The sequence below is a fragment of the Eumetopias jubatus genome, unplaced genomic scaffold, assembly GCF_037043125.1.
Source record: "Eumetopias jubatus isolate StellerSeaLion01/CBP00866 unplaced genomic scaffold, mEumJub1_p1.0 scaffold_4, whole genome shotgun sequence".
Classification (NCBI taxonomy): Eukaryota; Metazoa; Chordata; class Mammalia; order Carnivora; family Otariidae; genus Eumetopias; species Eumetopias jubatus.
In genome coordinates this window covers 45333862-45354875 of record NW_028274810.1, presented here as the reverse complement: position 1 = coordinate 45354875, position 21014 = coordinate 45333862, and the positions used below count along the sequence as shown (strand labels likewise).

General features: G+C 38.2%; 1 protein-coding gene across 1 annotated transcript in view; it reads right to left on the bottom strand.

Moving 5' to 3' along the window:
- The window catches only part of ERICH3 (glutamate rich 3), a 93775-nt gene that overhangs the window by 57022 nt on the left and 15739 nt on the right, over window positions 1–21014 (bottom strand). The window contains 5 exon segments of the mRNA XM_088022966.1: window positions 2556–2714; window positions 7405–7533; window positions 9169–9240; window positions 12797–12922; window positions 15390–15483. Coding sequence (XP_087879092.1) covers window positions 2556–2714; window positions 7405–7533; window positions 9169–9240; window positions 12797–12922; window positions 15390–15483 — 580 coding nt within the window.

Sequence of the window (21014 nt, the reverse complement as noted above, 5' to 3'; positions counted from 1 at the left end):
CTATTTCTTTTCACATATGTGTATATTCCTAAAATAAATTCCTATATATAAAAATGCTTGAGCATGTTCATTTAAAATATTGATAGATATTCCCACATTGCCTTCACAAACAGATATGGTAATTTCTATACTTATCAATAGTGTATGAGAAACTCTCATTGTAAGGATAATCATTTTTAATTAAGTCACGATTTTTACTCAGTTGCATCTTCACCACCCTGTTTTTGACCAAATTGCTTTTGCCTAAACTGAAGATTTTTATTCCTGATACTTAGAAACTTGCTTATGTCTGTTGTCCCTTCCAACAATTCCCACAGGCATAACTTTTACTTTTTAAGAAAGCAGTAGGAATTTAGTGGATACTCACTACATGCTCAGCAATCATGAAGGCTACTACTATTCTTTAGAAATTTTTTGTCTGATTTTATATTAAATCATCTTCGTCATCAATGCCATGGAAAAATTACATGTCTTCTGGCAGTTTGCCTATGTACATTACAGTATAAGCTCCAATAAATTAGAGACTTTTGTCTGCCTTGATAATTGATGTATCACTAATGCCTAAAGCAAGACCTAGTCCATAGTAAGTGCCCAATAAATATTTACTGAATGAAAAGTATAAGTTTAGCTAGTTTAAATCAACATGGAATCGATCTAAATCTTGTCAGCCTAAGTAAGCTACCATTAAGTGCTTAACCCTCACTCACTCATACCCCAAAACTTGAGAACAGGAAAATAAAAGGCCCTATGCAGATTTAACTAAATAAATCCATCCAATGGCTCAGAGCAGAATGGGAAAATCAGCTAAAGGGGGAAAAAAAAAATCCCTCCCTAGCCAGCAGAACTTGAATATTACTTGATTAGTAGTATTTACATATCTAATAGGAAAAAATATCTATCAAAGTATAGGAGCTTAGATAAAATAATAAAATCACCTTGGCAAAAGTGGAACGTACCCATCCAAGCACTATCTAGGGGAGAGAAAATCCCACCCATTGGACTTTAAATATTTCCAATCCTAATGGCAAAGTTACCCCTGGAAGATACAGGGATTTAGCCAAAGACCTTTGAGTTTTCTGGTAAATTGGCAAGCCCATTCCTAAGATGAGATAGGTACATCAAGCCATTTTAACCTGATTCCATTCCCCTATATACCCTCATTCTGATTCCATGCTCACTAGGCAACCTTCTCATTGTGTTCTGGCTTCTCATGGAGGTCTGTCTATAGGGGGATAATGGACTGCTTCTACAGCTTTGCTTATGATATCTGGTGAATTAATGGCCCCTGATTATGATTTGGCTGCTGATTTTGGTTTACTATAAGGAGACAAGTGAGCTTGTTCTGTGTTATTCTTGTTAACTTGAGACAATCTCTCAGAACCTGTCTGTTCCTGGACACTAGGTGAAACAGGAAATCTCTAGGCTTTCAATGTGGACACCAGATCCTAAAGTGTCAGCCTAATTGTCAGCCCACAAGCTTCTGCCTAGACTTAAGTACTATTCCCTAGACAAAGCTCTACCACTCTTGGTTTAATTTTTCCTGTTTCTAGGAAAGTACTATTAAATTAACTAAAAATAAGGTTTGTGAAAAGTGCTTCATAAGCTGAAAAGCATATTATATGGATACAATATTAGTTACTATTTTTGGAGTTATATTATGCTTTTATTATGAAACACAATCATTTGTTTATCTGGATTAATTTCTTAGTATCAAGGTTATCTGTCAGTTCTAGATAGAAATATCTTAATTTCAAAAAAAAAGAAAAAATATCTTAATTTCATGTCTTATTTTTCTAATAAGAAATGGAACTAAATTCACCCATTTGAACACAGTGACAATTGTTCTCATGACATAGGTTCTTTCTTAAGCTGGCAAATGTTTCTTCTTCATGTTAGAAATACAAACGATACCCTCCCTAATTACTGAATGTCTTAATTATTTGTCCCTGTTTGAGTAACTTATAATTTTATGTTTACCATGTTTCCCTCCACTGCTCTGTTAAAATAAAATTACCAGAGACATAATCTTGAAAAGGAAGCAAAGTCAAGCTCCTATATGGATTAATTCACCATTTTTTAAAGAGGGACATTCTTTTTCTTCTATATCCAACCTTCTCCAGAGTCAAACTTGAAGCAATTTCATAGACTGATGGTAAAGTAAGTTGGCATGCAAATGCAATCTTATTCTTGGAAAGTTTCACTTTCTAGGTTTCATGCATTTAAAATTTAGAATCAGTCAACACTGGGTCTATTCTGATAGAAGTCATATCTGGCTACAAGAAGTTTCTCTTTGTTTTTCATACAATCGTTCAGATTAATGAAAGATAACCTTATATTATTACAAATCTATTCCTTACTCATTTTGCTTAATAGCACAGAAATTATAGGCCTTCCAGTTAAAGATATAATTAAACAGAAGTACATAGTAAATGCTTAAAAAGTGCACAATATAAATTTCACTGAGTAGATTAATTGAATTTTCCATCTTAAAACCTGTGATAATATAATATTCTAATGAAGAATAAAAAGAGATTTCTTGAAGAAGTAACATTTACCCCAATGGGAAATGGAGCTTCATTTTCCAGCAATGAGGTTTTCGATCTGGACCCCGAAGTTATCTTTGGAACAGTTCCTACCGCAGGATTACTGGGAAGAGGCTTTAATCGAATTGGAGGCTGCATATTTCCTGGGGCAGTGTATGGTCGAGGGGCTGTCTAGACAATTAAGGAAAAAAATTCCATTTAAATTAGTATCTTGACATGTTTCCAGAACCAATTAATAACCCAACAAATTGCTTAGAGTAATTAATGGTGCCTTTTTACTGAACAGATTAAACTTTAATTATGTCCTTCCATTATACATAGCCTTATGACCCAAAGTATTTGTTAAAACATATGGTGTGGAAGTCCTCTACATAACTAAATGCCACAATTATAGAGTATTCTAGACAAAGGAGATGTTCTCTGTTAGGGTCCTGTATTTTATTCATTTTGTAAACTTGCTTACAATGCCTAATTTATTCAGTGCATAAAATGGCTTTGCACAATCAAATGTTACCTTGAATAATGTTCCTATTTTAGAGATCTAAAGGAATATGATTGGAATGGACTCATTCCGTTTAAATGTTTTCAACATAAACTACTGTAAGTCCTTTACATCTCCAGAATGGTGCCGAAGTAAAAGCAGATGATACAATTCAAAAAGAGGGAAGGCAATGCGTAACTACAATATATTACCATTCATTCAACTTCTCCCTTGAAATACCAGTAAAGTAAAAATGAAAAACAGTAACTGGCAATTAGAAAACCCTGTGTGAAAATGAAGATGTTTTGCAGGCTGGATATTTTCCATTTGCTCCTCTTCTCTGACTTCTCTGCCCTGCTCCACCATCTGGGAGTCATTGCTTTATGGACTACACCTACTATCCCTGGATTCCAGTTGGACTTGGCCAACGAAAGGCATTGGCAGGAGATCAGAAGACAAGAGGCAAGGGTCTTAATTCTCCTGAACCCTTGCCACCAAGGTTGTGATGGGCCAGGTGGGTCCCTCTATCCGAGTCCACAGCTCCTGTCAGGCAGTCCTCTCCTAGCTTGTAAGGACTGCCTGCTGGTGCTGGTACCCAGTCCTTCCCTCTCCCTCTCTGGCCTAGGTGCTGTGCTTCCCAGGGTGCTGACCCCAGCATGCTTAATCCCCAGTTGGTTTTCCTTAACCCTGCCGGCATCTTTGTAAATAGTTTCTTTATTAAACTCTTCCTAATTACCCTATTTGTGTGAGCCATCTGTTTCCTGCTGAGACCCTGACTGATGCATTTTCTAATCAAGAATGTACTGCAGAGAATACCAAAAGTACCAGTACGGAGCATTAGAAATGCTGTTTGTGGCACTGACAGAACACTGTAAATTTAGTATAAAGATCAGCAATGATTCAAAAAGAAAACAAAGAAAAAAAAACAAAAAACAAGGCTTTTGGCCCTGTTGTTCTATTACAAGAAAAAGTTGGAAACCTGTTAAGAATAATACATATACATTTGGGTAAGAGGGTTAGAAGTCTGGCATGTAAATGACTCATGAATAAGGCTTAATGCACTGACTCAAGCACAGTGAACAACAAATATTCAACTCTGGAAAAGTGTTGTATAAATCCATACAAAAACGATGATAGGGCAGCTCCTACCACCAAAAACTGGTCTGAGGTCCATCTTGACAAGCATGTCATATGTCACCAAATGTCTGATTTTGTTAAGTCAGCATTCATTGGATTCCAACTATAGGCAGTATGAGAAAATTGAAAAGTAATTTTTAACATCTAATGGCAACACACGACAGTTAATGCCAAATAAACTACGCAGATACTGCCAAACAGACAATAACAAAAATAACAGAATATCTAAGACCTAACAGAACTTAGAACTAAATGTTATTTGGAAAAAACCAATGAGACCAGGAAAAATTCAAGTTTTCACAGAAGCATTTTATCCAAATGTATAAGCAGGAGAAGAAAATGGATGAGCAGAGAAGAATGATAAATTTGAACATCCAGGTAGGTAGAAAGCCAGTTGTTAGACAGACATGGGGAGGGTAGCAAAAATAATATTCCCCAATATCTGTTTTTCTTTCTTCACTAGTAATAGAATTTTTATCAGGGAACATGGCTATCATAAATAAAGACTATATTTCCCAGCATCTCTTGCAATTCTGTACAGATATATGCCTCAGTTTCTTTCGGTCAATAAGATGTGAGCAGAAGTGATATATGAAACCTCCAGATCATGCCTTTAGGAGAAGTGTACTGTCACTTTCCCTTTACCCCCTTCCTTGTAGCTGAAATATCCACATGGTGATCTGCCATCTTGGCTTATGTAAATGAAGACAACACACTAAGTTTGGCAGATTAATGACAAATTAGGAGTCTGAGCTTTTGAAGACTTCATAGAGTAGAGATGAGCACACCAGCTGAGATTCACATAAGTGTGTTGGGGTGGGGAGGGCATCCTTATGTTTAAGTCATTGTTATTTTGGGTCTCTGCACACAAACCTATTTATTTCATGACCAATACAGAAAGCCAAGTGGATTGACTAAGGCAATATCTGATTTAAAGAAACAGGACATGAGACTACATGAGCCAAAAGGCAAAATGTCTTTAAACCCACAAAGATAAATCAAACTAGAGCTTTCTGAACAAGGGAATCAGATCACCCAAAAGAATTCTTTTGAACTGTGTAAAACAAATATGCCTAAGACTCTCTCCTGTCAAGTAATTCCCCTGAACACAAACACATTGAAAATCTAATGTAGGAATTCAAGAAAGCAGGTTACTATAAACTAGAACATGATCTATTGGCTTCTGTGCTCTAAATTTTATTTTCCACATTTGCATACAGATATCATTCAGTTAGATGAATATGGCAGTCAAATGTTTAACTGATTACATTTATATCTAAAAACAAATTTGCATCATTCAACTAACAGCTGTGAGCTACAAACTGTTGTAGTTCACATCAGAAGCCACCTTAAATTTGCTATATTTTAAACTGTTTGTAATATATTTTCTTGGAATAAATATGGCACTGTAGCTTAACATTTTCAAAACTGTACCGGAATGTGAATCAAAATTGACTACCTGGTGATTACCCAGCTTAGCTGAGCATTTCTAATTCTTACTAGACGATCTCTGGGGGTGAATTTTCCAAGCTTGTGCAGAATGAGTTGAATGGCTTTCCAGAATTTTAATGGGAATGGTGCAGCTAAAAGCCTGTACGTTACTCTGAAGGTTTAGGTTCAATTAGTGACCAAGTGCCATAACTATTCACTGGACACCTTCTTTCTTTATTCAAAAAAGTTAAAAGAAAAATCGATGGCAATATCCCAAGAGGATTATTATCTCCCATCTCCATGGCACTTGGAGGTCAGGAGTCAAATTTAAAGGATATGTATCCAGGTCAGGAGAACGAAAAGGAAGATTTGAATTTCTGTAAAATGGGAACTACACTTCCAAGGTCACAATAAGTATCCCTTATGGTCCAGAAGCACCATAGGGGGTGACCAAGTGGAGAATGGCGGCTTACCAGATAGAACGGTTTCTGAGGTGCTGGTGTCAGTGCTTCCTGTAATTTTTAAATTACTTTCTCACTCCTGCCACATTAAGATCCCCTGGATGTATCATAAACTACTTATTCAGGGTGTTCAGCTGGAAAATTGAAAAGAAAGCCTTTCAAGGGTTTCTCCTCTTTGAAACAGGTGGGAAGATAGAAAACAGCACTTGATTGTTTCTTTTGTTTCAACCAGATTAAGCTTTTGAGAGCCTAGTGAATTTGCCATCCAAAAAAAGAATTATTTGTGTACGTATACATTTAAATGAAGCTGGGAAATATGGTAACAACAAAGGGAAAACGGTTGCTTTTCATAACTTGAGCTGTTGTTCATCGGGAAATGTCAAAACATATTTACCTTTGAAAAATGTCAAAGCTTAACACTATACGAGATGAACCTACTTCAACAATCTGTGAAAGCTTTGCAAATTTCTCTATAAATATTGTGCAATCCAAAAAAAATGTTCATGCTAACAAGGAAATATATTAGGCCACACAAAGCAGGAATAAAGATGTGATCAAGCAATTCATTTACAACTTAAACCATCAACCTCCGGCAAATATTCTGCAAATCTTTTCCTGTACCTATATTGTTTCAAGCTACCTCATCTAACTTCAAATTAATCCCACCTCTATATTATAAATGAATCAAACTGGAATGAAATGTCGGTTTGTGCAATTTCTTTAAATAGAATCTCTGCACATTTAACTATGTTTATGTTAGAGTATGTGCCCGTGCTTTTGATAAAAGAAACACAAATATAAGTATCCGGCCCAACATGCGATACAGTATGACTGAGTTTGTGTACGTAAATAAGTTTGACAGATAAGGTCAGAGTGGAGGGAACAGCAGGACAAAATCTAGGGGTCAGAAAACAGGACACATGTGGAACGACTAGCGGTTCAATCTTGCTGCATTGTAGAGCGCTAAACGGTAATCATGAGGGGAAATATTGGGTTGGCTAAATTGAGGTCAGATGGCTTCGGGTCTTAAATGTTAGGTGAAAGAGACTAGGTTTTTCTAAAAATGTCACAGAGCCAGTGAAGGCATTTGGGTATGTAAGTAATAAGTAATCTGTACTTTAAAGAAACTACTCTAGCAGTAACAGGCAAAATGGATTTGACAGGCACGATACTGACTGAAAGTGGGACGTTCAGTAAAGAGAGTTGAACAGATACAAGACCACACTGGCGTTCAGTAGGATTCACAGGATTATACAGAGAAGCACTCAGAGAGAATGCCTTCTGAGAGTAATCAGAAATTATACAATATTTAGTCAGAAGGGTACATGACAGAGTGTTTAATATAACTCACCAGTGTTACTGGACTGGAATGTCCTTCATCAACCAGGACACTATGGCCACGGTTAGTCTTTGGGCCAACTGGGGGATGGGGAGACAGGATTGGCATGTTATTTTCTATAGACCATCTTGTGGGTTCTCCCTGGAATAAGAAAGTGATTGAAAAAATTGATGCATAATTAGCAATCGAGGTTAGGTTATTGCCTGACAGGTTAAGAGATACTATATTACTAAAGAAGTCCTTTCTCATTACTTTCAAAAGTGTTCCTTCTGAGGTCTATCATGACAGTCAGAAAGTTTCCACAGCTGTAGTGGGGCATTGGGTGTGGTAATGAGAGGCAGGAATTTCAGTCTGGTATGTTGGAAGAAATAGCTGTACTCAAAGAAATAGCTACGGAAACAGTGTATCCTGAGTTTTAGCAATAATATTTATGAATCTGCTTAAGCAGATCACTATAAGAAGCGCAATATTCCACACAGTTCTGATCAGTAAAGACTACCAGAAACTATTACTTTTCTACCTTAAAAATAATGAAATCATGCCCCAAGCAAAAGGGTTGCATATTATATAAAAGGCACCTAAATCATAGGTCTTTTAACCAAATGCTGTTATAAAGTGAAAATTGTTACGAATGAAAATCATATAGGGAGGAACTGGAATGTCTATCAGGAATTTCTGCCAATGTTGTAACATGTTCATGTGCTTAGTCAGCCTATCTGGCAATCTGGGTGAAAACAAATCCCACATGGCTTTAGGCAATGTTCGTTGCTATTTCCAGGGACCATTTTTCTCCATCAACATTTCAGCACTAACTTATAGAATCTATAACTCAATCCTTGATGTAGGACAATATTGTCAAAGTTGAATTAACCACAAATCTCTACACACCAACATTTCTGATCTTGAAAAACTGATCTATCTGCTATTATTTAACAACACTTTTGTAACAAGATTATCTTTTGACCATTATGAAATAGACAGATTTGAGTCTATCAGGCAAAAGGGAAAAATTACCGCCTTATATGGCAACTTATTCTCCAGAAGCTTTACAAATATTCCTCAGTTTGTGAAATGTGTCTTGGGCCCCATGACACAGAAAATGAAGAATCATCTGCACATTTGAATGGCTCAAGAAACTGAATAAAACTGCCAACCTAAACTGAAACCTTTCAGACATACTTAATTGAGTCTCTCATCTCCTGATTCAAATTTATATGTTTCCTAAGTTCACTTCAAAGAAAGGATATCAAATATAAAAATAAAAATAAAAACAAATAAGGAATTTTTAAATGCCTTGTACAGAATGTCTAAATCTTATGCTTTTGTTTGCCAAGGTAGATCTTTCCTACCATCTATTTTCAAGGGTCACATTTGCATGAAAATGTGCCATTGGATAATTCTTAGAATGCCATTTTCCATCACATGGGCAACATCACCATCTATTTTCAGCTTTTTAAGACACAAAACAAAAATCCTTGGGCCTCTGTCACATATCAATTAAGAAAAGACAAAAGCAAAATTTCAAACTTGAAAAGAGTGTTTTCCACGTTTCCTTTGAAAGCTTTGTACCTTATAAAATTGTGGGAGAATCTCCTAGTTTGCCATGATCTTCTGAAATAATGGTGGCCAAGATACAGTCTTGGTGAAACCATCACCTGACTTCAGCTATGAGTTACTCAAAAGTAAAGTGACTCAAAAAGTTTCAATAATAGCGCCATTGACTTTTAAAATCATAAAATAATATTATGAAGTAAATAGAATTATGTAGCTCCTTACCTTAAATCTCTGAATTCGCTCCTTCCTAGCTAACGTCTCCAGTTTTTTTTTTATTTCAAGTTGATGATACCGCTAAGCATACGGGAAAGAAGGAGGAGAGGATCATGTCAATTATAGCAAAGATTTTTTTAGAGGAAAATAATCCCACCAGCTAACTGTATTCCCACTTACTCCCCCCTTGTCACTGAGATGGAGAAGAATCACCTGCATAAGTGTGCAAGTGGGAATATGAATTGGTACAACTCTTTGGAAAGCTGATTCTTAACATAAAGCAGTGAAAAGCGTCCCTACCCTTTAACTGATAAATTTCACTTCCTAACCCAGGAGGAAATCGGAATTAAAAGAAAACATCTGTGTTTCAGATGCTATCTGAAAGGAATTTTTTCTTCAAAGCAAAAATTCAGAAGCAATATAAACCTTATAGAGAATGGTTAACTTTGGGGCACATCCATATAATGAAATAGAATATAATCATTAAAATAAGATTCATAAAGATTTTGTTTAAAAAAATGAAAAATGCATGTCATGCAGGAAAAATGTAAAATACAGAATTGCACAAAAATACAATTTAATTGATCAAGCTCATACCGTGTGGCTGCCCCTGTGCCAGGAAGGGGCATCATGTCCATCATCTCTTCTTGAACAATACTAATTGCTAAGCAGTCTCATTCTACCAGTGCAGAAACTGAGGCAGAGGACCACGAATTTGCCCCAGGTCACACATCCAGTCAGTGGTGGAACTGTCATCTGAAGCTCAGTCTACTGGACACTAACTTCCTGTTTGTTTGCTCTTTATCTGTTCACTTATTTTTCACAAGACCCTGTCCCTTTCACAACATAGCATGTTTTTATTAATGCATAAATATGAATAGAGACTAAAAGGAAATGTGAGTATGTCAACAGCAGTCCTCTCTGAGAGGAAGGATTCTATGCGGTTATTTTCCTTTTTATATTTTCTTGTGTTTTCCTAATTTTCTGTAATATTTTAATTGTATAACAAATTTACATGAGGCTTATTCATGTAAAAGTAAGCTGCTTACGATTCTGTCTGAAATCATTCAGACACATTTGAGGGCATTTGAAAAGTGTTTTTTTCTGTGTTCTTGATCCCCTCGTGCAGCCCGTGGGATCCTGCGGACTCGATTTTTCCTAGCGAGTATTGTCAGCCCTCTTTAGACACTTCCCTTTCTTCTCTCCCTCTTCCTTCTTCTCTCACCCACCGATCACCAAACCTCATTACGCTCACTACCAGCCATTTTCCATTTATTTCCAAATCTGCAACCCTCTCTCGCACGGCCCCTCCTCTTCACTAAGGCCACCAACGTCTTTGTCCCTGGGTCAAACCGAATTCCTTCTTTTCCCCAGCACTTCTCGGTCTCATCGCTCGGCAGCTTGTGAGAGCCTGCCGGCTTCCAGGACACCTCTCGGTGGGGCCTGGTTTTCCACCGCGCGAGGGCCCTTCCTCGCCCCGCAGCAGTCCCTGAGCTCCCAGCCCTCGCCCGCAGCCCCTGAGCTCCAGCAAGTGCGCGCACCACCTGCCGCGCTGGCGCCCCCAGAGGTGCTCTGGCTTCTTCTCCCCAGCCCTCCTCATTCAGTCAGTGTCAATCTCTCTCCCATTCACATCTCCTCTCATCTGGGAGAGCGGCCTCTCCCCAGCGTCTCCACGACTGCTGTTAGCCCTCACCCTTCGGCAACAGCTTCCTAATTGACCTCCCACCTCCAATCTTTTCCAGCTCATTAATCCGCCACCCACACTTTTAGCAACATCATCTTTCTAACACGGCTCTGCTCATTTATTTCACGCCCCTGCTGAAAAAACATCTCATCGCCTCATCACCTACACTCCAAACCTCGCTGGGGATTGAAGGCCCTCCACAAGCTTACTGAAGAGTGTCACTTCCTGCTGCTCTTTCAACCAACCCATTGTGTGGTCTGGCCTCAGTGAGCTTTCCTGCCCATCCACGATGTCCTTTCTTCTCCAGCCTCGCGCCTGCGATCCTCACTCTCTCCGATGCCTTTCTCACGCTTGCATGTGACGCCTCCTTTAGCCTTCGAGGTCCAGTTCAAATAGCAAGACCTCGGTTCAGCCTCTTCTGACTCTCACAGAGGCGTCATCGTCCCCCTCTTCTGTGAGCCCAGTCTGTTCTTCCTCTGTCTAGCTTGTGATCACTTTCTACAGTAGTTTTTGTTTTGTTTCTTTCTTTTTTTGGCTATGGGTTTTTGTTTTTATATCTCACAGCTACATCACATTGCTTCATACTGGTACACGGTAAGCCTACAATTAATGATGGATGTTTCTTGTATGCACAAATACATGAATATTAATATAACAACATTAGTAAACAGCATCGGCATAAACTAAATGTGAGACAAATGTGACAATTTAGAGACAGCTATTCCATTTGTTAATTATATTAATATATTACATATCATAATTATATATATTACATTTTAAGAAATTATATTATATACTACATATGAACACTTATCTAAGGTATCTATTGCAAACTTTAAGAATGTACGAACACTCTTAATAACATTTAACAGTTATGATGTGTCAATTACATGAAAGTTTGGAAAACTAAACTTCAAAGATCAAAGCTAATACCTAACTTCGTGCCTATTGGTTAAATTTGAAACTAGGTATAGATTAATTTACTGTACTATTCTTTTAACACTAGTTGCAGAATTCTAACTAATACTTTTATAAGCAAGTGAATTTGGGGACCATAAACAATGACTCCATATAATTCATGCACATGATATACAGCATAAAATGAATTCCTAAATTAACAGATCATATCCTATTTGAACGCAACACTTGCTCAATATAATGGTAGCATAATAATAAATATTTTCAGCGGTGCTCCACTTAGTACTGGTTTACTCGTGATTCTACAGTTGTTCATAAATGTTTACTGCACTCACGGGTCAATGATTTTACCAGCCAAGTTTTCTGATGTACTGCTGTATGGCCAAGCCAAGAAGTGACATGCTTTTTCAAGGAGATTAAAATGGTGTTGATGCTTGAAACTATAAGTTCCATGGAGCAAGGATAAAATAATTTATCAAGTTAGCTAGATATCCTACTAAAAATGCCATGTCAGACTTGAAAAAAAAGTTGTTGATGCTTTAGTTTGTGAATCTATGCTGACCAATGTGGCCTAAAGTAGGAGGGACAGCAGATGTTTCAATGCCTCTTCCTTGAAATTTAGCATACGGCTCAGCTTCAGAACCTTAAAAGAATAACAAATCTGAAATAATTCATGGCAGTGGAATTACTGATATTTAAACAGATGTCACTTTTTTTTTAGCAAATGGAAATTGAGGTACAGATGGTGAGGGCTGGTATGTTTTAGAGTAGCCATTATGGATTAAAAATCTACATTTGTTAAATTAAATACCACAAAATATATAATGATGTCCATATTTTTCCTTAACTGAAATGGAGAAAAGCTTACTTCAGTCTCTTGGCTCCTTGTTACCTAGAGAGATGTAGTATATTTCTCAGGGTACCTTGTTCCATTCATTTTTCATGAAATACAGGAGGAGTTCCTCTGCTTCTGGGTATGGGAGTATTAATTGTCATATTAGAAAATATGTTATAAAGAAAATGTAAATACTTTACCTCCATATCAAGAACCTTATGGAAAATAGCCTGAGCTAGGCACTCCCGGATATATTTTTGGTGATCCCTCTTCATGATATTTAGCTTGTATTCTTTTTCAGAAAGTATTCTTCCACTTCTTGTGATCTGTCATGAGTAAATAAAACATACATGGAAATACAAAGCAGAAAATATATTGTTCGTTACCAAAAAGGGAGAGAGAGAGCAACAGAGAGACAGAGAGAGAGTAGTGGTGTCTTCTAAGCATGAGAGAGTCCACTACTATGGCTGATAAATGTTCACTTTTAATGAATATTTCATAAGAAAAAAATCAGTCCCATATACCCATCAGTGAGAAAACACACACAGGTGGTGCACTTGACGTTTAAAACAAGGTTTTCATTAGAATCACAATGTCTCCTTGATGGAACCCAGGTGTTCCTTTCATTTCTTTTTTTTTTTTTTTAACACATTTGGGAAGAGGAGGTAGGGTGTTACCTTGAAACAATGAATAGGACCAGTGATCACAAGACTGATGATCTTACAGGAAATAACTCTGAGGGGCAAAACATGTAAGCTACAGAGGTGCTCATCAGTTTGTCTTAAAAGTAACTGGTTTCACTACTTTATTTTCACACTGCTTTTTCTCCTTCTACTCTCCAACCCAGAATGTAATTTAATTTGTCTTGATTCAGATTTTTTTAGATTATGTAGTGCTGCAGATATAAAATATTCCAGACTGATTTCAATTGGTATCATTGAAAATGCCAGGAGTGGTAGTTTCTGGTTTTTATTTACTTGTTTTTCTTTTCTCTTACTCTTTCCTAAGGGCATATTTGTTGTATTTTTCTGTATTTTCTGTAAACAGAGGGTGCTATCCTTCTTGGATTTTTCATCTTCTTCCTTTCCACTTAATTATGCCCTGCTCCTTCAGGTCTGATCCAAGCCCACATATTTCTTGATTTTGATAACTAGTTTTATAACACTGTTGTGGCAATGTACTGGAGCTCAGAGACCAAGGAGAGTTGTGTTACAAGTGACTGGATACTGATGATCTCTTTATATATATCTTTTTTTTCCCCCAATGGAAGAAAGGGGTTTGATTCTAGAAAGTGTTTCCAATCACAAATAACTCAGTTACAGTGTTTGAAATGTGTTTGTCCATGGGATATCATGCCATTTGTTTCCAACGGAGAAAAAATGTTAAGAACATCCTGAACTGTGGCCCCCTCCCCAGTTAACAGGTGTCATTGTCCTCTTGCCTCTGGGAGATCTGCTCTCCCCAACTAGACTGGAAGCTCCTACAGGGCTGAGTTCTTAAACTTGAGCCTGCATCAGAATCAGAAAACAAGTTGAAAAAACAGATTGGTGGGCCACGCCCCACAGCTTCTGACTCAATAGGTCTGGGGTGAGACTCTAAAATTTGCATTTTCTAACAAGTTCCCAAATGATGCTGAACACTGCTGAGTCAGGAACTGTATTTGAACCACTGTTCTAGAGAAATCTTCCTTATTTGAGTTGCCATGCACATAACCAATGTTCAATAAATGCTTGTTAATGATGTTGATGAGTAAATACAAAGTCCTTCCCATTTATACATAAAGCTCGCAAGACTGTTATCCAAAGAAGAAATGTTAATAGTCACCACAATAATTGCAACAAGCATTTATTACACCTCTCTTAATGCCACAACAATCCTGAGGGCTGGGTATCATTGTCTTCATTTTACAACCAAGGAAGCTGGAGCTGAGAAAGTGAAAGTACATGAATTGCTCAAGAGTCTATGACTTGTAAATGGTAGAGCCAGGTTTCAGCTAGGTCTGTCTGATAACAAAGCCCCAGGAGACAAAAAGCAAGCTCCTTGAGATCTACCCAACCAGAGTGCCAAGCACATAAACAACAATTAGAAACGCAATGCATAATCCTTTCAACACCATGGCAACAATAGTTAAGGAAATCCACTGTGTTTTAAGAAGGTAAACAGCTAAAATCGTTACTCACACTTTCTGTAATCATGCCCATTTCTTTCAATGGACAACTATAGTATTTTTTAAAGGTTTTCACATTAAATACATTTAGAGAAATGGAAATCCTATGGAAATGATAGTTTTAGAGCTAAGGAAAGATACTAATATTACCAATAAACAATCTGGGAAATGAAACAGGTTTTTAAAATTCAAGGGGAAATTTTGAACTGTTCATGTCTTGCACACCATATTCTGTGATTATTAAAAATAGTATTTTTTCCTGAAAACAGTAAAGTCTTCTCTATGCGTAATCCCTAACAGTTCCTGGTTCATATAATGTGTTCAATAAATATGTGTTGAATAAATGAATGAATAAACAAACAAGTAAAATATGCTATTGGAAGCTCCTAGGGTTTTTTCTCAATAATTTAGAAGTAGCCTTAGCGGTCATTGTGACCTCTCTTCCTATCTTTTTGAAACACAGCTTCAAAAAGATAAATCAGAGCTCTGGAAAAGAAGTAATTTTTCTAAAATGAGGGGGAGGGAGTGATGTCCCTGATTAGCTCAAAGAGAAAACCAGAAAAGGGAATGAGAACTACTGGATTTAACGAAACAAGAGGGCAGGTAGGAAGTAAACCAAATCTTACCAGCCCTGATCTTAACAGATGCCGCCTTATCCTTGTGTTATTAAAATATCCAGTCAGGTGTTTATCGGTAAGACTATTATATGCTGCAAGCAATCTGGAAGAGAAAAATGAAACCATTTAAGTTTTTATGAAGTGCTGCCTGATAGCCAAGGCGATTCTTGACTCTTTCATCCCCAAACTATGCACAATCATTCACTCCTCCAGATCAATAAACAGGTGTTGAGTACTTACTGTTTTCCGGGTTTTATGATAAGAACTGGGAGACAGTCCTGACATTGTTTATTTTGCAGACAAGTATGGAAATCAGACATGAACAATTAAATTGGGTGTGAAAAATCCAACAATAGAAATAGCAAAACTCCTGGGGACTCAGAGAAGGAGACTACCAACTCCGGCTGTCAGGAAAGTCTTCTCGGAGGAAGCCTGATGGGAAATTTGGAGTTCCTGCAGAGGACTCTTCAGCCTCCTGTCTCACTCTAAATTCCAGCAGCAAACTTACATGCACTTCCTCAACATATTCTTTCATGTCTTCAGAACACAACACACGGTCCCTCTACTGCCAAGGCCTCTCTATGACCGTTAGCTAGTGGATAAGACCCATGATCCACAATCATCTCTTCTCCCAGCAAACTTGCCCCAGTGCAAACTGGCTGCTCTGTGTTACCTTCCACTACCCCGCCCTAAAACCTTGAGTTACTTACAGTACATGTCACATAAGACTGGAAGGCCAAGATCTTGTGTTATTCTAAGTATCCCTATGGAATTATTTATCGTGTACCCAAATAATGATGTGTTCTATAGGGGAAAACAATTTTGTTTGGGACTCATTCTTACTGGCATAAACTTCTAAGTTTAAGCTCAGCAGCTTAGAAGTCTTAACTTTCATATATATATATATATATACACACAATTTCATGAATTCCACATCTAGAACTCCCCACTCTCCCCCCACAAAATTCATAGATTACTTTTGATTTTTAGGGTCTTTTATTTTAAGAGTTAAAAGAAAACAAATCGCTTCCTTCAGTACATCTTATACCTTGGTAGGTGGTCAATCTGAGTCTATAAATCAAAATTTGAAGCTATTTTTTTCCAAGTTTTAACTTACCCTCCACTGCTTATTATTACCTTACAAATGCATATGCACATACATTTACATGTATGTATACAGGTAGGGCACGTATGTTCATCCATTTACATAAATGTGAGTGTAGGTACATACATATGTATATAAATAGAGAGAGATGAAGACAGAGACAGAGACAAGTCGAGAGAAAGAGGCAAAGAGGGAGAATTCACAAGCCTAAACACAGCCCTAAAATAAGGCGGCCTTAAAAAAAATGTACACCCTATTACCTGCAACAAAGATTTACAATCTGTACATATTACGAGCAGTTGATCCTTAACTTATTTGGAGGCCAGAGCAGGGACTCATATGATACAGTCAAGTAAATGTCATTAGTGACAATTTTATTTAGCTGCCTTAATTACATGGAGATGGTATCGGTGACCTTTTCCTGTCTCTTTTCTCCTTAACGCCCATCTTGGGAAAGTTATATGCTGTCAAATGGTAAGGAAAGTTTAATTTTGTCCACAAAAGACACTGAAAGCAGTTACAAAGCCCAGAAGCCAAGATGCCACATGAGAAGCCATTATTTCACGAGGTTTATGTAAAAAGACAACCCAAGGGCTTCAGTAATGCATATACGAAACCAGCCCCAGATAATGCTTTGAAACCATCTTTTAAATGAACTGTCTTGGTGTCCTATAGTTCATCAAAGGTTTCCTGTCTCCAAAAGGTCAACACTGTATCCCTTACCCTTTCTGAATCTCAGAATATCTTTTCAGCAACTCATTTCAGAAAGGTGAGCAGGTGTCTCTCGGTCCTAACAATCATGATTCCACAGTTCACAGATTCTTAAGATAAATCATTAGACAGATATCATATATAGTCTTTTGTCTGTTTTTCAGGCTCAAGTTAAAAAAAAATCAATAGTTTTGGAATAGCTGTGAGTGCTAAAACCCTGATTAAATGAAATAGGGTCAAAAAGTTAGGGTAACATAAACTTTAACTTCCCTACTGGCTGAAAATAATCCCCTTATTTCATTCAGAATTTGTAACTTTTTCACTATTTAGGTCCTAAGAATAATGCTTAGCCAGCTTTGGCACCACCTCATCCTAATTCTGCTCCCCCAGGCTCATACTAAATGAGTATGTGTCCATGAAGTACCTACAGTCTTACCGAAAGGTCTGATGGAGTTGAAACCTTTCTCACCTTTCCCTGTTTAGGAAAGACTGAAAGTCCCTGGTTGGGATGCTATTTGTGAAGCAACTCTTCCCATGATATCATATACCTGGCCTTGGCAGAAAAGCTGAAAAATAACTAGCTGGGTCCATCCGGGGTCAGTAATTTCTTTTTCAGCAGTGCCTAATTTTTTTAACTGAAACTTTAGATTAACAAACTGTTTGATAACAAGAAATTGTACTAGAGTAAGTTATATACAGAATTAGTAAAACAGTTGTTATGGACTGAATGTTTGTTTCCCCCTAAAATTCGTAGGTTAAAATCCTAGCCCCCCAGTGTGATGGTATTAGGAGGTGGGGGCTTCGGGAGGTGATAGGGTCAGAGGGAGGAGCCCTCATGAATGAGATTAGTGCCCTTATAAAAGAGACCCATAGAGAGCTCCCTTGACCCTTTCATCATGAGGATATAGCTAGAAAACAGCCATGTATGAACCAGGAAGCGGCTCTCAAGACACTGAATCTGCTGGCACTTTGATATTGGACTTCCCAGCCTCCAGAACTGTGAGAAATAAATTTCTGTTGTTTAAGCCACCCAGTCAATGGTATTCTGTTATAGGAGCCTGATGAGACTACATTAGCAGTCAGAAATAGTCATTTCTATTGTATACATATAAATGTCACCCTCGTTCTGACCATGAGGCCTCCTCCACAGGGAGATGGTAGCAATCCTGGGTCTCAGCCACAACCGTGGTCTGTCTGATGCTCTCTGTTCTGCTTCTCTTTCTGTGTGCTTGGTATGGGTTGGTAGCCTCCCTTTGCACTTGCTCAATTACAAGAGCTTTACTGACCCAGCCACAAATTTAGATTAGTAGAGCTTTTCTGATGTTTCTGCCTTTGTCCTCTCCATTTACTGCCACTGTTCCCCCAACACACACACCCTTTTCTTTTCTTTCTTGCACTCAGCAGAGCCCTGGGCCAGATGAGGTCACCTCACCTGAACTTGGTGATTGTGTTGGTGATTGTGTTGCACCTGCAGCACTCCACTCCCTTTGTAAGTCACTCTCTGCATCTCTGGTCAAAGCTGGACTTCTGGTCCTGCTACCCAGTCCCATGATCCTCCCCTGCTGCGGTCCATAGGATCAACAACTGCACTGATCACAGCAATTACCAGGCCACTGTGACCCTATCATTCAAAGGCCATGATGTTCACACCAAGTCCCACAGCTAAATGCCAAAACAGGCCTAACTCATTGGCTTCTTTTATCTGATGGACAAGACTACTTACCCACCCTCGGGCCACTGGGTGGAGAACAACCCACTATCTGGTTCAGTGCACCAGGGAAGAGAGCCCCCCAGGAAACAAAGCAACCCTGTTTCTATGATGGGTCCTGTTTCCTCCACTGTGAGACACACCCCACATTCCTGCAGTGCAGAGGGATTAGAGGAGCAGGCTGCTGAGTCCCTGGGAGTGCTGCCTTCCCAGCTGCAGTCCTTCAACACTTAACCCTCGGACCCCTGCCTCCCACTGTGTAGAATATCTAAATGGGGCTCTGAAGTAATAAAGTCGGTGATTACTATCAATCCCTCCATCTGCCCCCAAAGAGAATCTATCTCATAAAAACCCCATCTGAAAAGACAAGCACTATAATACTATTAATCACAAGCACTTACTGAGCACTGACTCCTTTCAGGGCATTCTGTAAGATGCTGGGGATTCAGAGAGGGCACAGACACTGCACTCACAGAGTTCCCAATCTAGTGGGGGAAGTATGTGTGTGTGTGTGTGTGTGTGTGTGTGTGTGTGTGTGTGTGAGCATGTGGGCATACTTCATTTCTTCCTGTGTCATAGGCCAATTCATTCACAAATAGATAATGAGTGTTTTAAGTGTCTCCATGTCAGATACTGTGCTGTAGGCTGGGCAAGAAGTATAGTATCCCCATCCCATTAGCAGATTACAAAGCACCTCCACGTACATGGTCTCATTTGATTTCTTTTAGGCCCCTGGAATGAAAGCTATTACAGCTCTTCCATCTTCCTAAAATGGAAAAGCTCTAAAACAAGATTATCATTTAATGTAAGTCAGTCATAGAAAAGCCTGATTAAGGTAACACTTCTTCATGATCGCAGTGATAGAAGAATTTCTTCTGGCCTCAGCAATCTTGAACCTAACCCCTCTCCCAGAACTGCCTGTCCCCACACTGTCTGTCCTTGGTGGGAGAGACAGATGTAGTGGTTAAGACTCCAGCTCCAGTTCAATCCTGGCTTCACCATTGCTGGCTCCATATCTGAGAGCAAGTGACTTAACTATACCTCGATTGTTCTACCTTCCACAAAACACTAGAACATGAATACAATGTGGCCAAGTTCTTTGCCACTTTATAACAAGGATCGCTTTTCCTCCAGTTTCCAATAACATGTTTCTCATTTCCATCTCAGACCTCATCCGAACGGCCTTCACCATCGGTATTTCTACCAGTGTTCTGTCCATGACTATTTATGTGTTCTCTAAGATGAAGGAAGCTTTCTCTCCAGCTCCCTTTTCTTTTTTGAGCTCTCACCAGAATCACAGGAAAATCCCTTCACAAGAAAATATTTGCAAACCATATGTCTGATATGGGGTTAATATCCAAAGTATATAAGGAACTCATACAACTCAATAGCAAACAATAATAACAATAACAATAATCCAATTAAAAATGAGCAGACCTGAATATACATTTTTTTCCCCAAAAAGCGTACAAATGGCCAACAGGTATGTGAAGGGATATTCAACTAATCATCAGGGAAATGGAAATCAAAACCACAATGAGATATCACCTCACATATGTTAAGATGGCTATTCTCAAAAAGATAAGAGGAAGTATTGGTGAGAATGTGGAGAAGAGGGATGTCTTGTGTGCTACGGTGGGAGTGTAGTGGTGCGGCCACTATGGAAAACAGTATGGAGGTTTCTCAAAAAACTAAAAATAGAATTCCAGCACTCCCACTTCTGGAAATATATCCAAAAGAAATGAAATCATGATCTTGAAGAGATATGTGCACCCCCATGTTCACTGCAGCATTATTCATAATAGCCAAGCCACGGAAACAATCTAAGTGTCCATTAATGGATAAATGGATAAAGAAAATGTGGTGAATATATATACAATGGAATATTATTCAGCATTAAAGAAAGGAAATCCTGCCAATTGCAATAACATGGATAGATTTTAGGGCATTATACTAAGTTAAATAAGTCAGAAGAAAGACAAATACTGGGCAATCTCACTTTTATGTGGATTTTTTTTTTTAATGAACTAACATAAATACTGAATGATGGTTGCCAGGGATTAATCAGCACTGAACATATTTCATTAAATTCAAATAATGATTATATGAA